The sequence below is a fragment of the Accipiter gentilis genome, chromosome Z (assembly GCF_929443795.1).
Source record: "Accipiter gentilis chromosome Z, bAccGen1.1, whole genome shotgun sequence".
NCBI lineage: Eukaryota > Metazoa > Chordata > Aves > Accipitriformes > Accipitridae > Astur > Astur gentilis.
Window position 1 is genome coordinate 55,735,100 of NC_064919.1, and position 21,854 is coordinate 55,756,953.

At 35.8% G+C, this 21,854-nt stretch overlaps 1 protein-coding gene across 5 annotated transcripts in view; it reads left to right on the forward strand.

Annotated features, from left to right (window-relative positions):
* The window catches only part of PTPRD (protein tyrosine phosphatase receptor type D), a 382,124-nt gene that overhangs the window by 153,245 nt on the left and 207,025 nt on the right, over positions 1-21,854 (forward strand). For all 5 annotated transcript variants that reach the window (XM_049794707.1, XM_049794703.1, XM_049794704.1 and 2 more), the window contains exon 4: positions 2,598-2,739. In XM_049794707.1, the coding sequence (XP_049650664.1) occupies positions 2,598-2,739 (142 nt within the window). The remainder of the gene's footprint in view (positions 1-2,597; positions 2,740-21,854) is intronic.

Genomic DNA, 21,854 nt, shown 5'->3' on the forward strand with positions numbered 1-21,854 from the left:
CTGCACAACCACTCACTCACCTCCCCCGCCCCTCCACCCCGCACCCAGTAGGATGGGGGAGAGAATCAGAAGGAAAAAGGTAAAACTCATGGATTGAGATAAGAACAGTTTAATAGAACAGAAAGCAAGGAAGAATAATAATAACAATAATAAAATGACAGTAATAATAAAAGGATTGGAATATACGAAACAAGTGATGCACAATGCAATTGGTCACCAGTCACTGACTGTTGCCCAGTTAGTTCCCGAGCAGCAATCCCCCCAGGCCAACTCCCTCCCGTTTATATACTGGACATGACATCACATAGTATGGAATATTCCATTTGGCCAGTTTGGGTCAGCTGTCCTGGCTGTGTTCCCTCCCAACTCCTTGTGCCCCTCCAGCCTTCTCGCTGGCTGGGCATGAGGAGCTGAAAAATCCTTGACTCAGTCTAAACATTACTTAGCAACAACTGAAAACATCAGTGATATCAAAATTCTTGTCACACTGAATCCAAGATATAACACTATACCAGCTGCTAGAAGGAAAACTAACTCTATCCCAGCCGAAATCAGGACAGTGGCTTGTTTATATATTTTAAGATTATTATTGTTGAATATAGAATGTTCTTGCTTACAGGCTAATTCTCACTAATGAGTGAGAATAGTCGTGAGAGCTATACGTTATCTCTGAAATTAAAGGCTACAGTAAGACTTTGTGGGACTTCGCTATTAATCTTTCATCTTTTCTTTGTATTGCAAGTACATGCTTTGAATGAACATGATACAGGAGGATACTTTTTTCTCTCCTTGCTTAAAATCAATTCAAATAATATGAATTAGAAAAATCTAAGTTACTCAGAAGTCTTTCTAGGAGGAACTTAAAAAGAAACGTGGGTGGGGTGGGGTGGGGGAGGAGACAAGTTCAAAAAATTTCACCATTCTACCCTGTGGCATGAGGCTGGTTTTATTCAAAATTTTGTGTTTTTGTTTTTTTTTTAAAAATTCATTCAGTACATGTGGGAGTCGGAGGAATTATCTATGTGATATGCAGGAAAGGGGAGAACTCATCACAGGAAAAGCAAATCCATTTTATGATACATATTTTGGAGACACCAGACTTGAAACTTAATCTCTGCAATATTTGCCCAACCCAATCTGCTGCAATTGTTTTTATTGGCCATGCAGCTAGGATTACTCAGCATTCAAATTTAAACAATAAGAATATTATTTTTCAGTGTAACAACTGTGATTATTTGGATCCCATGCTTTCATTTTTTATCTACAAATCATTAGTCTGTCTGCTTTAAGATTCTGAAATTTTCTTTTCCCCAAAAAATGTCAATTTATCAAGAATTCTTTTGTTTATGCTAAGGTCAGATGGAGATTTTGTGTTGTTGCGTTTTGTTTAGGACAGTGGCTTTACTTAAAGAACAAGGAAAAGTAATACAGCCTGTGGGCTATCAAACCAATTTCTTCTCAGAAAAAAAAAGGTTATTATCTTATTTCCTCTTAGACCTCTCCCACTGCTAAGAAGAAACTGAGCGATTCCTACAATACAAATGGGATGATAATGGGTATATAACCATAGTTCCCATCCCTGTATTTTATTTCTCTCTTACTTTCAGCAAATATAGAGATCTAGTAGATTACTTGTGTGTAAGTTAGACAAACAGATACAAGCATGTGTGCAAATATGCATATATGTAAATTGTTTTCTGCATGTATATATAGATTAATGACAAATATTAATTATTTTGTAAAAAGCAAATTAATAATTGTGACTGTCCTTTCTTGATAGGTGCCATTTACCTGATGGTACCACTAACATATATTATTGACAAATAATTTTTTTTTAAAGTAGATTAAATAGATTTATATTATTACTTAATTATTAGGAAGGCTTTTCCAATGCCTGGCGTGCTGCAGTACTCACCAACATCTGATGTGATTCTGACTGCGGAAGGAAAAAGCCATTCAATTAATTGTCTTGTATGAATATTAATGTTTCTTGTGTAAATATTGCAATTTGCAAACTAAACCTTAAAGTTTAGCCTTATTATTTAGTCTCTTAATGGGTCACATGTTTTCTAATACATTGCTGGATAAATTTACTTACATTATGTGGTTTAAATGCATAGCTAAATTGAGTAGTCCTACCTTCTTGAGAATTGCTGACCCTTTTTCAGTTTGGAGCTAAATGAATGAGTGAACTGTACTCTGTGAGTAGAGTGGGAATATAGCCTGCAGCAATTAAAATGAATGTAACTGGCATTTGAAGGTTGAGTACTTAAGCTAAGAGAATGGAGAGAGATTGGTGGTGAAGAGCATTAAGTTACAGAATCCTTTCTTATAGCCCTTGTTAGCTGAGGGTTTTTTGTTTTCGTTTTTCATCCTGGCTTTTCTTGAAACTAGCTTAGAGTGGCAGTAATGTATGTTACAAGGCATTGCCACTTAAACGTTTGCCCATCTATGTGGAATTTGTCCTGGTATGTGTATTTGAAAAAATACCCTGGCTTTGATGACATGAATACCAACAGGTCACTGTTCACGAACAGATTAGCTGAGGGATAGGCATTTGTTACAACATCTGTGACAGCTTTTGTTTCCTTCTATAGGTAATAGAGTTTGATGATGGATCTGGATCAGTTCTCAGAATACAACCACTGCGCACGCCACGAGATGAAGCTATTTATGAATGTGTGGCTTCCAATAGTGTTGGTGAAATAAGTGTGTCCACAAGGCTCACTGTTTTACGTGGTAAGTTCTTCCTAAACATAACTAATTTAATTCATAGAGCTGAAAGTGTTATGTTGTTGAAAAAGAGAGGTTTCTCTCCAGGAAAGGTAAGTACAGGTGTTTCCAAAGGAGCTTTGTTATATTCCTGATGCTGTTAAATACAAACTTTTTCACATAATACTTGAATATGGTGTTTCTGATTTTTGACCATAAGATGGTAATGTGAGTATGTGGGGTGTGACAGATTAGAGTGAAGAACAGAAGTAAGAAATAAATGAAAGAGGAGTGCCATGCACAACAGGTTATTATATCAATTATTGATCAAAACCCAATGCTTTATGAGTGCATTTGTTTTACATTTTAGTGCTGTCCTGGGTAGCTTAGCTCTGTGTGATCAGCATTTACACAGAAATTTGCCCAATTAACGGTGACCTTGAAAAGTTGCATAATGGTTTTTAGATGAGGTTAAGCTGCTACAAGATTTTCCCCCTAAGATAAAAAACATAAAGAAGGGGAGGGCTTCTTCCATTTCAAATATACATCACCTGAATTGTATTCTTACTCTGGCAAGAAGTTTTTGAAGACAGTAAAGGAAAAAAAAACATTTTTCAACTATCCTTCAGGGGTGATGATATGAATGTCCTGCCAAGTCTACTGTATAGATAATACTCAGAGGAGTAAATACTAGTAGTCAAATGACGTGAATGTTTCATTTTGTCACCTACAGCTGAATGGAGACTAGATTTGGAGATACTTCATGAAATATCACAGTCTTCAGTTTGCAGGGTTGCTTTCATGACTGCAGATTACTGTCTTGTATTGTGATATTACATGGCATTACTTGATTGGCAGAATTAACTGCTAGGGGCCTGTTTATAGAAATTGAAGATGACTAGTCAGCTTTACAGAATTTAGAAGAAAATTTGTAAAATACATAATTTAAATTTTTTTTTGATCCTTCTATCCCAACACATGTAGGGTGACAAGGAGGTTTCTTTTCTGTTATTTTTCTCTGGAGTTGGATTTTTATTCAAAAAAAAGAAAAAGAAAAGATTTATTTCCATACTTCTGTTTGCTGTTTTAATCAGTATGGACAGTCCTGGCATTACTGTTGGAGTGAACTAACAACACTATGTACATCTATAACAAATAATAACACTAAGTACATATATATTTTTTTCTTAGAGGTAGTCTGGTGTAAGCAAACCTTTTTCATATTTAAAGTTCTTATCTCTAATGCCATGATTGTTCCTTCTGTTGTCTTTAAAAATTCTTCCCAGTCTAACCAGTGAAAATGGGAAGCTTGATACTTGGGTTCATGTTTTAACAGCATCTGTTCTTAACTCCCTAAGATAAGCTTTTCCCTTTATTAACTGATAGAAGCACTTTCTATGCACAGCTTCCATGTTGTTGAAAATGAACATAAAATGGCATTTTCATATTGCATTAAAAGATTTGTAAACTAAAGGGAAATTGCAAAGGGGGGAGAGCAAAAAACAATGTGAAAAGTCAGGTGGAAGAAGTATCCTTTGTCTTCAGAGTTTCTTGAAATGTATTTACAAGACTCTCTAGTCTTGAAATGTGCATGTATGTGTTTTGAAAGATACTGTTCTAAACCAACCAAAGTTCTCATTTGGGGGTTTGTAGAGAAGAAGCAATAGCCCTCGTGTCTCTGTTGAGGGCCATACCAATTTAAAAAGGTGGAGGAGTTGTCTTGAGTGTCAAAACTGACTGTAAAATGTGATCTGTTTCTTTGCTTGTCCTATTGATTATTTAATCATTTTTTGGTAAGGCATATGTGGCTCTGCTGCCTATTTCTTATTCAAATTGCTCAATGCTACTTAAGACAGCACTAGCATCAGATTCTGTTTTAATGACCATGCATAATGATATGCATATGCAAATGCCTGATGAACAAAAAATGTCCATTATTAGTTGTGAAGTTAAATTTTAAATCAATTTAAATTTTAAATTTTAATTATACATTAATCATCTAATTAAAAAATACGAAATAGTAGAGATTGTGTTTTGTTTCCAGCCATAATACATATGGCTTTTTCAACTGCTGGAATGTACTTTGGCCCCAGGAATAGGTTTATGGATTTAATCTGAAACTGGGAACATAGGAGAATTCATGAACATACTAGGACAGTAGATTTAGAAAAAGGGGTAACATCAGAGAAACCAAGGACCATGCAGAGTAACAGGGCATTGTAAGGAAATTTTGGCAGGGTTAAAATTTTGAAGTGCTATCTGTGCAATAACTTGCTATATTGCTTTCCAAGACAAAGGATAGTTCACTGCTAAGGGCTTTAGCCTGGAAGATAAGTAATTCTATTATAAGCTTCTATTTTGCAAACTTAGACAAATCTTCATCTTGTACAGTCTGCAATAGTAGCCTTGTGGAAAACACTCCATCTGATTATGCGTTCATGGGAAAGAGTGCCACTGTGCCTTACATAGCTGCCATAGGAATAAATAGATCATAGATGTGAATAGGAATTAACAGACATAATCAAATGCAAAACAGAGTGGAGCTGGATCTGTGGTCCACTTAGGCTTTACTCTTCCCTGGGGCATGTGTGTGACTCAGGATTGCAGAAGATACACACATAAGTTCCATATGGTCTTCAAATCTTTCCATAATGGTGCTATCACGACCCAACTTGGCATTTGTGCCTCTTGCAAGAGGACACCCTGGGGAGGAAATCAGAGTTTACCCACAATTTAACCCACAAGTATTGCAACCCTAATAGGGGATGCTGGTGAAATCAGGATGTTCCCAGGAGCTGAAGTATCTACCTATATTATTTTTTGTTTGTTTGTTTGTTTGTTTCACTAAATCCAGTTTAACTGCTACAAATCATTTGTTCAGCACAGAACAGCAACTTTTTTGCCAACATATTAATATTTTTAGAGGCAAACTTGGCAGTTTTTCTATCTGTGTCAATACAGACTAACAGTAGTTCTATACACTACAGGTTTTACCCTGTTTCCTCTAGGTTCTGACACTATGACCAATCTGTAGTACTTGGGTCTCTAAGGTCTATGAATATAAATGGAGTCTTTAGCTTCTGGGTGTTGCAACTTCACAGAGTGAGAAGGAAAAAGGGCAGAAAAGGCAGCTACAGATGGTAACATTTCAAGGCCTTAGCAGAGGCAAAGTATTGGGCCTTTTTTCTGTTACCAGGGTAAATCAGGAAACCTTCCAGGCTAAACTTCTACTTGCTAGGCTGAATATTGTGACAGTCTGGACCAAGAGTGAATGTCTGTGATATAAATGCAAACTGCTTTTGATTTTCTGTATATAATGGAGGTGACTGCTTTCCAGGACAGATTCACCCACATGAAAATGCTGTATTTTAAGAGAAACAAGGCTTGTAAGGAGAAGTCTGGAAGTCTCCTTCCAGACAAGAGGAGTCGATGATACTTATTTTGGAGCTCTTCATTTTGAAAATTTGTGCTGAGAACCATATGAGTGGAACAATGCTTTGATTCTTTAATTCAAAATTATCAGTGTTCGATAGGCAATGAAAGACAATAAAGTGTAGGATCTTCCCATACTCTGAAGACATCAGAGATGAAATAGCTTTGCTTTTGTTGTCCATTCATTTCTTGTTAAAGCCACCTTACTCTGTCTTTTGGTCTTGCAAGTGGTAGATAACAGACATCTTTCATGGCTATAGAACAAGGACTCTGGCACCATATGCAAGTATATAAAATATTCAAGGAAGGAGGAAATGAGGTGCCTCCTTCTAGCAGAGAAATCACCAACAATTTAATGCCATAAATTTTAAGGAAATCTGCTTTTCTTTTTTTAAATGATTTTTTGATTATTATTCCTTCATAAAGTTCTGCCAAGATTATAAGGACCTCAAGAAACTTAGCTTCAACTACCTCCTGAGAAGGTATATGATTGCAGCACAGAAGAGTGCAGGTTTTAAGGAAGGGTGGAGAAGGTCCAGTAGAGCAGAATACCTAAGTACATTCTACTATCACTATGTTTGCTTTGTTTTCTGTGCTGTCTAGGAAGTAAAGAGAGAGACTACACAGACCGCTTAAACAGAAGGCAGTTAGTTTTCTCAGCCCATAGTTTTCTCTACTGTTGTTGATCGTACTGTGCATTATAAAAATATTGACATATAGCATCTTTGTAGCACGGGCACTGTATATGGATGGAAGAATTGAAGTAAAATTTCTATGATGTGAAGTTCCCCGGACAGTTATTCCTTTTTATTCTTTTTAGAAACTGATTGATTTAACATCAAACAGTCATTGCTGCATAAATAAAAAGTGAAATATTTACTGTACAGTGTTTCCCTGTCCATTGATACACACAGAGATTGAGATTGAGCTGAGAAATTATTTTTATTAGACTCTTAGAAGTGCAGAACATTTCCACACTGTTTAAAAACAAAACAAAACAAAACACGCCCCCCCCCCCCCCCCCCCCCCAAAAAAAAAAAAAAAAAAAAAAAGTCCGAAAACCAGACATTATGCATCCAGGGTGCTACATTTTTGGCTTCTGCTGCTAGCAATAGATTCAATGCTAATAGAAGCTCATTCCTGTATTTTCAGTGTACCCAGTAGTACTGAAATGAGAAGGAACTATTTTGAAGTAATATGTCATCTGGGACAGCTATCTTTGAGGGCATGGAAATTAGACAAATGGAGTGGCATAGCTATAATGTTGGAAAATGTGCTGTGGGATGTCTCTCATTTCTAGATGAATGGGAGGAACGACCATACATATTCTGGGTATTAGCCGCATGGTAGGAGAAATTTGCAGTGTTCCAGCTGGAGCTGTATAAACGATGTATACCAGTGCTTGTCTGACTTAACTGTTTGCTGTATAGTCCCAGTGATTATTGCCATGGGGCTGCTAGTAGGACAGGTTTTTGAAAGTGGAATGGATAGAAACAAGGAAAGAAGAAAATACCTGTGCAAAAGTTTCATATACTGGAAAGACATTTATCTCAAACTTATATTGCATGAGAAGACTTTTGAAGAGCCAAAGGAGTATCTTTTTGCAAAACTTCCTGAACTTTCAGTAATCAAGTTATATGTAGCACCTTGTGACCAGAATTAGCATCATCATTACAGTCCAATTTTTATTATGCTTCTTTTTGAAGAGGAACACTGTTGTTCCTGCTGTGAAAATAGTACTTTGCAGTTTATATTGTAAAGTCTCTCCTGGGGAGCTGTGCAAGGAAGATTGAGGAACAAAACACAGCTGCTTGACAGTCACACAAAAGGATTTTGTGAAATAGTGAAACAAACAATACAACTAAAGCTTAAAAAAACCCCTTACAGGTGATTATAGAATGACATGCAGATTTTTTGAAATGGCTTACAAAGTAGTACAGACTTAGAATTATTTAGCTGTAATGTTTGAAACTATTTTGAAATATTTTCTTTGGGTATGTGAATGTATGTTGGGCAAATAAAACATTTGCCTTCCATGCAGTATAATTTGAAATACTTAATAAATTCTTGATTTTTATAAAGATGGTGTGGTAGGATTTAACCACTAGCAGGAACAGAATACGAAAGAATAATTTTGTGAAATACATGGTCCATTTCCCATGTCTGACTTCTAAGTTACTGTGTGTTTTAAGTTCCTTTGTAGTGCAGGCATGTACGTGGTAACTAATGTTAATTGTTTAGAAAACAGTCGACCTTATAAATTCTGTAACAATCAGTAAACTTATAAGGGTCTATTGCTGTAAATATATGATTCAGGATATTGATTTCAACTTCTATGTGTATACACTTGATCTTACTAATTTCACAGTTATCTATTGACTTTTGTGTAGTTCTTTAAAAAGCTATGTTTGTAGTCATTTAAAATATATGAAAATGATTCAATAACTGCTGTAAGTATTGTAAAAAGTTTCTGGCAAGTGCTTCACCTCATGTTTTTTATAATTAATACTTTTTTATATTTCTACTCATGTCCCTAGATGCAAAATTTATCAAATATATTTTTCTTCTCAATCAGTGAATATTTTGGTTACTTTTTTTTTCCTTAGTTTTAAATGTACAAATTTTCCCTTTTCTTGCACACCTTTTATTATAAAGAACTTGCTACAGTCATTATAAATTTAAAGCTATATGTTAGAAAGCTTCTTCCAAAAAGTAGAGCAGTCACTTTAAACAAATTAATGAAAGAGCAATCCCAAATTTCTTGATTGTCAATGTAAATTCCTGTAGTCAAGACTTTCAGAGATTAGTTACTCTGGAAATCAAGAGTAGGATGCTCAATGTATAAGACCTTTTAAGATGTCTTAATGTACCCATAGTCATCAGATTTTTCTGAGAAATTTGTCCTAACTTTATTCTTTAAAATTTTTTTTACTCATTTGATTTTGATTTTTCTTTCAGCTCTTTGTTGTCCTACATATTGTTTTAATGTGATTGATTGTTCAGTTGTATTTGCTCAATGAACATATATGGAGGAAGTTTTCCTGCTGCCAGCTAGTAATATCAGCTATTATCTCTTTGTAAAAATTTATTTTTCTTCCTTCCTTTCCTCACTGAATTTCATATGTCACTGAATTTCATCCAGCCAAGTCTCTGATTTAGATGCAAAGCTATAAAATTATCCAGTTCAGTTTCATATATTTGTGCATGTGCATGGGATGACTTCTAGGTTTTGATATATTAGCAGTAGTAGAAAATTATTTATGCCTGGTGTTTTTAGGGCAGTATGGATGGTCCTAAGAGATAAACATTGGCTTGAAATCAGTAAGCTGGCTAGACTATATCATATTTGCTCTTGTTATATTTCTATGAAAGAAAAGAAACTTGTGGGTGCTAGTTCATAGATAGTTGTCTGACAGTTGTTGTGATCTAAGAAGAGGAATTGAAATAATACGGGACAAAAGGAGAGCAGTTCTATTTAGCTTGAAAGAATTCTTCACTGGACAGTTTTGGCTAAGAATGTACACCTGTTGAATACTTTCAGACAACAGCTCAATGACTAATTTTAGCGTGACCCCCATTTGGGTATTCCCATTCTAGTGTCTAATGACTGTATATGGTGTTACAGGCATTTTTGATAACAAGAGTGAGTATATGATGTTGGCCACTTGGAAAATGCAAACTAAGCCATCCTGAGCAGATCAATTTTAAACCACATTTGTTTTATACTTTTTTACTGGTCATTGATACCTATGATGATTCAGTCCCCTGTCCCAGACTGTCATCCCCAAATCATCAGAAATCTGTCAGAAAAAAGTGACAATGAGAACAATAAGAAAGGATTTAGTAGGGGGAGGAGGAATATTTCTTCTGCCAGTCTGTCCTTGCAGAGCCAGTATCGGGTGATGTAAGCACAGAATTAAAATGAAATTTCCTAACTCTGAAGAGCCATGACCTGCTATATACAATAGGTTACCATTTTGATTTGATCCTCCAAGACTGACCCAGATATAGATATAAACAGAACACAGATGCAATATTATTAATGTTCTTTACAAGAAAAGGCAGAACATTAACTATGTGTGCAACTGCTAGCTGTTCTGAATAAGGATAGGTTTTTTTAGATTTCTGTGTTATAATTTTGATATTTTGCCTTGCTATGTGTCTATGTGCATATGTAAAAAAATTAACTTTTTCCAGTTTCTGCCTGGATGTAAGGTAGTTCAGTTTAAATAAAACTGTCATTCAGATTTGCATTGTGTTGTTTTTTAATCTATTTCTAAAATCATGAGGCATTTGTCCTTTTTAATTAATACAAAAAATAAGTACAAAATAGTTTTTCTTACACCAAGAATTTTTAGAATGCCGTCACTTTTCTTGGCACTAGTTGTTATGCAGGCATTTAAGGCCCTTGGCCTTGTGTAGAGTCCTATCGGTTCAGTATTGGGGTTTAAAATTGTACAAGCTTTCATTGTTCAATGGCCTAAACCCACTGTCTCAGCTGAAGCCAATGCCTAATGAAAGCCAATGCAATTAATCAAATGCCATGTTTCCTGTTGTTATTGTAATCTGTTGCCTCAGTTCTGTGTGCAATTTATCAATCTGTACGTTCACTCACTTAACAAACTCATGATATTAATTAGCAATGTAATTGTCATTACAACATGAAAGTAAAATTGACAGCAGAATTCTAGTGAATTTTTTCATGTCAATATTTCATACTGATTAAGAAAAAGTAATATAATTCTAGAGATTATCTGTTTGAGGAGATGATAGGATGATTAGTTGCTCAACCCCTGACAAAGTCAGCATATCAGTAAGAAACCCAGTGGTATTAGCAACTTGGTAGTTTCAATTTAATAGTTATCACAGCAGATATTCTTATGAGATGCCTAATATACCATAATAAAACCAAGGCAGTTACTAGAAAAACACATTCATGTAGTAGGAATGTCTTCAGCTTTCCAGACTAGTGGTTTCTGTGAATGCTCATGTCTTATCAAGTGCACCATTAGGATGACAGAAATGTTTGCTGAAATGTAGGACATGTTTGACACTAGTGTACTGAATTGACAGTAAAATTAAATATATTTTAATATAATAAGTGCTAATCTTCAGATACAGAAAAAGCCTAGTAAGAATGCTTTTTCACATATATCTGTAAGAGTAATTTAGAAATTAAAGAAAGCTTATGTAATACTTCAGCTTGCTTAGCCTGGCAATAGGTCATAAAATAGCATATATTACTGTGATTGCCAAGTTTTCTAAGATTTGACATAGGAAGCAAAAACTAAAAAGAAAAAAATACATACAAAAGTATTTTAAATATTTTTGGCAAACTTATAACATTAAAAAGAAGCTGAAATTCAATGGGTCTTGTCAAAGCAAAAATATTTTGATAATCAGGACTAGTAATAAAACAATTCTGAAGCAGTGACTTTTAAGTGATGCAACAAAGCAAAGGAGGTTTCACTGCACTAGTGTGGTAGGAGGTTGAAAGAACTGTGATTTAAGTGGCTCTATGGGGAGGGCGAAACTTTTATGAATACTCTAAGACTTAGGAAGGATATAAAATCCTGTTATGATATATATCAAATTCAGGTATTTCAATGCTTTCTGTAAACGGACGTGAAGTTCTGCAGCTGACTTACTACTGTTCCATTTATCCTTATGTCAAAGATGCATTAATAAAGTTACCACTCACTAGTTCAGTAGCAAATGGAATTTCTTTGTCTTCACTTACAAATGGATAAATCATTTGCAATATTGTGACTTAAGTCCACTGTAATTTAAATTACTCCATTAAAACGATTTCCTGTAAAACTACTACAAAGAATCTACAGTGATGTAAAATGTTAGCTAGTAATAGTAGCATTTTAGCATTTTTTTTTATATTGAATGCATCTTGTGATGCACATTGTCAGTGCATGCTTAATATGACAACAACAAAACAGAATAATGAGTTAATTTTTCTAGTGGAAGCATTTCAATAAGCTTTTCAGTCAAATACAGCCAAAAAGCACTGATTAGAGCCAGGTGTTTCATTAGGACCATCAATGCACCTGAATCTTGGCTTATGACACAGTGGTGTTTCATAGCATTGACATATTTGAGGACAAGTTGCCTTAACAGTGTATATCTGAATTATTGTTATTATCTGAATTATTGTTGTTACAGCAGGACCCCTCTTGATCATCTATCAAAGGTCTTGGGGGTGTGGGAGGCCCCTGCTGACTGGAAGCTAGCCAGTGTTACTCCAGTATACGAGAAGGGTGTGAGGGAAGACCCAGGAAACTACAGACCTGGTAGTCTAACCTCAGTTCCTGGAAAAATTATGGAGAAGATCATACTGGGTACTACTGAAAGGCATTTAAAGAATAATGCAGTCATCAGGCACAGTCAGCATGGGTTCACAAAGGGAAAGTCCTGTTTAACTAATTTGATATCCTTCTATGGAAAGGTCACCTGCTTAGTGGATGAAGAGAAGGTAGTGTTGGTTGTAGTTTTTATGGAATTTAGTAAGGGTTTTGATAGTGTCCCTCACAGCATCCTTCCAGACAAGTTGTGTAACTGTGGGATGAACTTGTTCATAGTGCGCTGGTTGAAGAACTGGCTGAATGGCAGAGCTCAAAGTGTTGTAGTGAATGGGGCTACATGGGGCTGGTGACCAGTCACCAGAGGTGTTCCTCAGGGTTCAGTTCTGTTCAATATATTTATCAATGATCTGGGTGCAGGAGTTGAATGCACCATTAGCCAAGCTTGCTGATGATACCAAACTATGAGGTGCTGTTGACTCTCTTGAGGAACAAGAGGCCTTGCAGAGGGATCTAGATAGATTGGAGCATTGGACAATGATTAATAGCATGAAATGTAAGAAGTCCAAATGCTGGACTCTGCACCTAGGATGGAGTAATGCCAGGCACAAGACTAAATTGGGAGAGGAGTGGCTGAAGGGCAACACTACATAAAGGGATCTGAGGCTGCTGGTTGACAGTTGTCTCAACATGAGGCAGCAGTGTGCCCTGGCAGCCAAGAGGGCAAACCCCATCCTGGGGTGCATCAATCACGGCATGACCAGCCAGTCAAAGTTACCCCACTCTATACAGTGTTAGTGTAGCTTCACCTTGGGTACTGCGTGCAGTTCTGGGCCCCACAAGAAGCATGTGAAGGTCCTTGAATGTGCCTGGAGGAGGGCAACAAAGCTGGTGAAAGGCCTGGAAGGCGTGTCCTGTGAGGAGCAGCTAAGGACTTTGGGCTTGTCTAGTTTGGAGAAAGGGAGGCTGAGGGGCGACTTCATTGCTCTCATTGCCCTCTGCAGGAGAGGAATTGGAGAGGGACGTGCTAACCTCTTCTCCCTGGGATCCAGTAACAGGACTTGTGGGAGTGATTCAAAACTGCACCAGGGGAGGTTCAGACTGGACATTAGGAAACATTTCTTTAGTGAGAGGGTGGTCAAACACTGGAACAGGCTTCCTGGAGAGATGGTCGATGCCCCAAGCCTGTCAGTGTTCAAGAGGCATTTGGACAATGCCCTTAATGACAGGCTTTAACTTTTGGTCAGCCCTGAAGTGGTCAGGCAGTTGGATCATTGTACATCACTTGCAACTGAACTATTCTATTCTGTTCTGTTCTATTCTATTCTATTCTAAACAGTAATAATAAAAGATCACTTAAAGGAGAACGATAAACATGATAGCTTCACAATTCCCTTAATGTTCAATCAGTGTAAGTTTTTTTTCATCTGAACATGAAATTGTCTTGTTCTTTCTGTGCATATTCCCTGCCTTTCAAAAAGAAATTTGTGCTGGAACAGTACAGCCGTATTTTTGTACCCCATCTAACTTGGCTAAGAACTGTTCTTCATTACTGTGAATATCCTTGTAAAGAAATCCATGTTTTATGATAACTGCTATGAATGACAGTTATAAAGAACATTTTCTATTTAATAATTTGAAATTCAATGCTTCTAGCTTAGTACCAAGCTCAAAAGCTCATCTTAGCTCCCACGTATTCCATTGTTTCAGCTGTTGCACTGCCATGCTTTCACTAGGCCTGTAATTTATTTTCATAAAATATATCTTCTTGTCTTAAATGGCATTATCAGCCCAGCTCCTAAGATAAACAAATCTGTATAGACACCCTCTATCTTAATGTTCACACAGAGATTTATTTGGGTTTTGGCTGTAGAGATAAGGAAGAGGACTATCTGGGGAATCCTCTTCATTATACCTGCAGCAAAATGACTTTCAAGGAAAGCGAATTGAGAGGCTGAGAAGTTGCCAGGGATTTTTTTTTTGCAAAAAGCTACTGTCACTTGGAACTTGATTTATGGCAAGAAGATGAAACCAAGTGCAGAAAAGCCATTAGTAAGTCCAAAAGCAATCATTTGTTGTGGTGTGTTTCATATGGCAGACAGAGGACGGCATTGAAAGTATGTTGAAGTCAGTGAGAAAATGGTCTTCGTAGCTGGACTTCAGATCAGTCAAATCTTGAGCTTGGTCATTAGTTGCAAAATGTCAAAAACACAAAAAAAAAGAAAAAAAACACAAGCAGAAAAAAGTGTCAGGCTGTAGCATTCACATTTTTCAAATCTGGAAACCTAAATTTAGGCTTATTGGTAGTTCCTCTGATGGATACTGAGCACTTTGTGTTTCTAAGGATACTTAGACACTTCAAAATTCTTGGGTTTTTTTTCTTGAGTCCTGAAACCGGAAGATGAAACAGGAAGATATCTTAATATGAGACACATGGGGGGGGGGGGGGTGGGGAGGGGGGGAGCAGGTTTTGTTGTTTAATGAGTTGCCTAAATTCAAATGGCCATGTAAGTAGATATTCTTAAATGGTGGCCTAATTTTCGTGTGTTCCAAATGTAGCATTTGTTTACAGCAAGATCCTTCAGAAACTCAGCCCATAGAGCTCAAGAATCTCTATGGTTTTAGCCTTAATCCTAAAGGCTAAGTCATGACAGAGTACATTATAAAATACATTAATACTTAAAATAAATTATATGTACATTTGAAACTTCCACCATTCTTAAAAGATAGGAAGCTGTGAATGTGCTGTGTATTATAGAGTTTCTTTCTAATGAGTGAGTCAAACAAGGTGATGTTTTAGATATTTATTACTAGTGTAATTTCTTCACTTACAGAAATTGATTTTATTGCATGAGAAAAGGGGAAGGGTGTGATAGGACATCAGTTGGTACAAGTTGTTTTGAGACTGGATTTTTAGATTAAAAATACAAAGAAGATAGAGCTAAGAACCTCATGGACAGATTTATTGCAGATTTCATATTGGAGGGAAGAACAGAAGGAAAGGTAGAGGCTGGACATAACTAAGGACAGTTTAGCTTTCACTCTCAGCTGTTAATATAGATTGTTTTACGCTCTGGTGCCTGAAACATAAGTCTAATTCTGCTTTGCAGAGAAGTCATGATGGTTGGTCAAATTTTTTTTGAGGTGAACTGGGAACAGGGAGAAAAATTTAGATAAGACCATAAATAAATTCTGGGTTTAGTAGATCTATAATAACTAAGTTTAATTCACTTCTGCTTATAAGAGTGGGGGGGGACAAAACCACTCTCCCAGTAGTGAAGTAATTTCAATGTGCTCAGAAAATGTTAATGTGTATCTTTGAAATCGTGAGCTAAGTTTAAAAATAATTTAACTGTTTTAATGATTAAAATTTATGGGTTTTGATCTTGTGGGACTTCAGTTTTCTATTTTTTTTCTATTAATTAAGAAGAACTATAAAGTTTCAAAAGAATTACCTGAGAATGAGTACTGAAAACATTCCTATAGTTAAATGGAAGTTTTAATATTTTTAACTACCTCTGGAACAGTATTTAAAAATTATAGGGGAGTCATTTGGTTTACAGTAGAATTAGTTTTACTTTTTCTGTGAATGTTATTAAGGTGTTGGTTTTTTTCCATTTTCTTAGTATCTCAATCATGTTGATTAATCTTATGACTTACTGTCTCCTTAAAATAAACAGTGAAATGATCATGTTTCATTAAAGAAAGGGGAATACTGCTTCTATTAGGAATCCTGTTAAACCTGGTATACACATCATGAACTTTTGGGTACATTCATTAAATTTAGCTTTTGAGCATTAGATGTCAGTAGTGGTGAAACTCAGAGCCACCTAAAATGGTGCAACATTTCTGGTAGTGTTTGAGTGATGACTTCTTAATTTTGTGTTCATGAACGTAATAATTGATTTCATTTGTTTTCTGTCTATACCAAAGTTATTGCTAGGAAAAATCTGACATGTGGAACAAAGAGCTGAGGGTTCTTTGCTAAAGGGACAATTCATTTCATTGTTTTCTTTTACCAAAAACTGGTAGAGGTTTAGCTGGTCTCAGTTTTGGCTTGGTGGCATTTGGTACTTCATTCAAATACGTCTGCCAGTTACACTATAACTGCAGTTGTAGTTCAAGGGTCCTCACGATGAGACAATTCTATAGTGTAAGGACATTTTAGTTAGGTGAAAAACAAATAGCAATTTAAAATTTTGATAACTTTAAATTTTCTAAGCATTTAAAATATAGATGAAAAGATGAGATTATTGAAATTGGTAAAGTACATGGTTATAATCTCACAAGCAGGTAGTTCTTTCTGACTGTTTATACCTCTATATGCTTTGCTTTCTTTCTCCCAAACAATACTTTGTTTTTCCTTTAGAGTTGGCTAGTTCTCTTGTCTTAGACCATGTAAGCACTCTTTGTGGGCAGAGTATTAAGATAGTGTAGCAAGCACTGTCTTCCTCCTGTGAGAGAATGTTTGAGTCCCAGCTTTTCTGTCCACTCTTTCATCCATCTGTCCAGCGGTGAGAAGTTACTTTCTTTCCTTTCCAAAGCCAATGTTTATTAAGGGAAGAGAAGAAAGCCACCTTTATTTTTTTCTCAAGTTTTTATTTCTGATAGACTGGCAAGAAAAATAAGATTAATTTTACTAAGGGATGCTGTGATTTCTTCCTCAGTTCATCACGCTTGCAAAGACCATTGATGGTCACATGTCCACTTGCTCTCTTTTAAACAGGGCATAGAATCATAACCAACAATTCATTGTTTTCATCTTCACCACCTGGTTGAGAATCCTTTCTATTCATGGGATTGCTAGCAAGTTAATTCACATGCCTTGTACTAGGCAAGAAGTTAACAGGAGGAAGTTGTACTGGCAATGCATTTCTTTGGTTACCTCCTGTAGATTTCACGAGGCATCTCCAGCCCAGTCATTTGTGGTTTGTTCTTAAAAGTGAATGTTGAAAAGGTTGCAATTTAGTTTTTATCCTGGAGACAAGATAAATGGTTAGGTCAATGGTCAATGAATGACTTGTTCTGAAGAGAACAGGAAGAACTGGGATTCTGCTGTTGCTTGTATGGATCCTAACCACATGTGAAGGCACAACTCCCAACAGAACAGCAACATTCCTCACAGTGGGTGACACCTTATTTTTTCACCCCTAGACTTACCATCAGTTTGGTTCCCAAGTGACCTTCTCCCATCTTGCTCCATTAGATTTCTTTGGATCCCAAAAAGCTGCCTACACTTGCAAATTGCATCAGTCCTGATGCATAAGAGCCTTCCAGTAAGCACTATATGCAATTTTTAGCCCAATTCTTTGAAGAAAGCATGAATATTCAATGTCATTATAAGAAGATATGGTTTTCCTTTCTTTGCATATTGTGGAGGAACTTTCTGGGTTTTTGCAATTCTCTGTTATACCATCATTTGAGAAGGACTTCATGTCCATATGTTTTAAAATTTTAAATTTTAAAGTAAGTTCTCAAATGATTAAGTGGCTAAGTAGGTAGGTAGTCACATTTGGATAGAGATCACCAAATTTTACATATACCGTTTTTGTGTGTGCTTAAGGTGGATGGCTTTGGTATTTGTCGTGCCCTGTGAAATTAACCTTCTGAATAAAGCAGAAAATTAAAAGAGTTGTTTTTCAGCAGAGGTTACTGATGAAGGGAGAATGAAGCAGCGAAAATGAAGGGCAGAAGGTAGATTCTGTATTTTTAAGAAGCTTTTTGTTTTCTGTGGAATGATTTCAGATCTCTTTCATGTGTTTCCTGTTGCAGTTAAGGTATTTTTTTTTTCCTGTCTATTTATGTTTAAAATTAAATGAGAGTAATAGTACAATGTACAAAAAAGCTGAAGACTATTATTGTGTCTTACTTATATAGTACAGTATAATAAAATACTCTATCAAAGCAGTGGAGTAAGACTGAGAAAAATAAGAACAGTCTCTCAAATGCCAAAGTGTAGGTAAACTAAAGTTAACAAACTGACTATGAGTTGCAGAAGGGATGAGGGAAAGAGCAATCCTACCATCAGCTGGGATGTTAATGGATGTGATTTGGACATTATGGGGTTTACTGCTCTTCGAAAAAATGAGTTCTGACAAAAGAAGTTGAGGAGTAATTTGCTACTGTATCTATACCTAAAAATCTTTGGGGACATAATTTATTCCAGCCCCACCTTACTGAAATTGCTTGTTCCAGCCACAGGAGGTCTTACCCATATGAATGGCTCTAGAAAAGACTTAACTTTATTTATTTTTTCCTGGTACATTTGCATCAGTTGGGGATATTTTATCATCATGCCACAGGCAAATAGAACTATTATGGCCATACTCTGCAGAGTATACGGTATCTTAGAAAAGGAGTGGGGTGAATAAAACTGAATTTGCTGTAAATACAAAGTGTCAGCCTAGGGGTAAGCAAGAAGAGCAAAGGAAAAAATAAATTTTAAAAAAAACCCAAAACATTTTGGAGGTTAGAAAAAGTATGTAGATGCTGGAATCTAAAAGTACAGAAACTTCTGTTCTTAGAAACAAAATACTGGTTTTTGTCAAGTGCTTTTTAACTCAAACAGTAAAAAATGTTTGAAAGAAGCAATCTGCATTTTCCCCTTCTTTCCGCAATCTACTTTATTTAATAAGTATTTAATGAATTAATTTGAATTACTGTCTTCCTTTTTACTGGTAATAGGAATTGGGACAAGATGCTTAAACTCCTTGTTCCATCGTACACTTATCTTTACTAGAGATACAACCTAAGTGCCCACAGGAAGATATAATAATTTAGGGTTTGTCCTGTGTTATGACATTTCCTACCATATTTAAGATCAAAGTATTAGATACTGCATTTAGATAAAACCCTGAGTAACAGGAAACTTCTCCAATGTTTTCATTGCTGCACACCAGATCAGTAGAGATTTTGTTACATTGCAAAATCAGTGGTGATATCTTAAGGTGCATATTGTATCCTGGCAACTTAGTCTCTGCTGTCTCAAAGCCAGTAAGTAATGGGAGCAGTGTATGCTTCTTTTTAATCTTTAGGAATATTTTATTGACTTTGACAGAATGATCACAATAAGTAGTGCATGAGACTTTGGCTATTGGTTGGTTTTTTTGGGTTTTTTTTTTTGTGAGTTTAATGAATAACTGCTAACTAATTATTTTTTCATTTAGGATGTAGTATGGCTTGATACTAGAGTAATTACAAGGAATTTTCTGATTCAAAGGACATTTATTAAATCATTTAAGACCTACGCTAGAGACCCCTAGTGCTCTTTCATTTTAGCTTTTAGCAACCAGCACAGTTTCGTGAAGTGGCAGCTGCTATAAGAGACATGAGAATCCTGAGAGTGGAATCTAGGAATGGGTGTCAGTGAATGGAATTTAATTTCATCCAAGTCTGAAATAGTATACAATAAGTTTACTTCATCTTAAGAAAATTAGGCTAGATAATTTATTTTTGTTATTCAAGAGATAAATATAAAAACTCCAAACCTACATTTCTCCAGGTAAAATAAAATGCAGTTCCTACACATTATGTAAAATAACGTTACTAATGCAAATGAGGAGAGTGAACTCTGGGTAAAAGTAATTATTTTCTCTCTTTTTTTTTTTTAGTTTCATATGGTCAAGCTATGAATGCAGGCTGGGATTCTTCTTACCATCCCCTTTTTATGCTCAGTTTTTCTACATAAATTGTTGTCAGCATATAGTTTCACGATGTGGCAGAACATATCAACAGAACCATATTTGAAGCACAATAGACACCCAATAGGATGATATTGTTATCTGAACAACTGCTGCACTTAAATCCTTCGATTATTGAAAAGACCAATATAAACAGGGCTAGTCAATGGCAGAACTGGTTAGACTGGTTAGTGTTGCTAGCTAGTTAGTGGATGCACTTTCTATGCTTGGCCACTTTGTTTTATAACATGACATGGTAATATAGGAATGGATAACAAACTTACTTAATTAAGTGCTTGAGCCTTACTCTTGTTTTCCCACTTTGGCTGCTGATACAATTGATTTGCTTTAAATTGCCTACTTTTAACGTTACTTGCATTATAGTAAATTTGTTAGGTGTGTGTATTTTCCAACATGTAGAAGTTAGGTGTTCTCCCCCATTCTTTGAGAGTTTTGCAGTTGTGGCATGCCTCAAATGACACTAGGTGGATGTTTGGAAAAGGGTTGTTAACTACCAGAGAAAAAAGTTTGTGCTACAGACATGTGGTAGGCCTATCACTCATTCCAGCCATCATACAGGTTTTGTTGTAGTTCTGGATTTTGGGAGGGCAGCTTTCTCTTTAAACTAGAATGAGAATTTCAGATAGCTAGAGAAAAACTGGTATACCACATATGAGTACTGAGTGGAAGATTCTTATTCAAGACTTTCTCAAGATGTGTTGAATAACTTCTATTATCTAATGGATAAACAACCACATATTAGATTTTCAGTTAAATACATAATTGACATTATTAAATATTGTAGCATCTTCTTCCCTGTAAGTTGGGGTTTTGGCAGAGATAAAAACAAAGGTTTATACAGTTCATGAAGTTCTGAATATGAAATTTACATTCCAGTCTCTTCTGCCAGCTCCTTACAGACATAAAATCACCAAACCAATGTTGGTTTAATTTGACCACATATGAGAAATACAAAGATATTCACAATGGAGTTTTCTGTCTGTTTATTGTGACCATGATGTTTATTGTTTTTCTTGTAAAATTAATCACATTTTAGGAAGGTGTGTGCTTTAGCCACAGAGCCTGGCTGTCAAACTTAACATTTCCTTTGATGACTGTGAGGAATCCAATAGCCATAAGTGGGCTGAAAGAATTGGTGTTCAGGGCTAAAGAATAAAAAATTCCTTTGGTGAATAGGCTCCAAAAGAACCATACTACACCGTAGTTTCTCTGAGACCCTTAAAATTGTCTATAAATAAAAATTGACTATGAAGAAAGTCAATAAAATTGCTTCTAACTAAAGTCATGGCAGTAGATTCTTTATCTTGGACTTCTTGAGTCTAGCAGGAGAGTTGTATAACTTGTCAGAATTTGCCATGGTAATATTGAAATAGAGACAAGGTGTTTGAAGTCTATGTAGTATTAAACACAGCTTTAAACATTTTACTTTCCTTGGGTACTAATTCAAAGCATCTACTCTGTATACTACCTATTCTATCGAATATGCTAAAAAATTTTGCATATTACTCTCCACCCAAATATAAACTTTTTTACAGTTGTTACTGCTGTTTTAAGGTATTCAGTTATCCTGAAATTCTGACAGCTTGCCATCTTTTTATTGGAATTATTTTAAGTTATTACATCAGTTTAGTTCCATCTGGAAATCACAATCAAGTGTGCATATAACTATTTGTTCCTTATATGGATTTTTTATGTATGA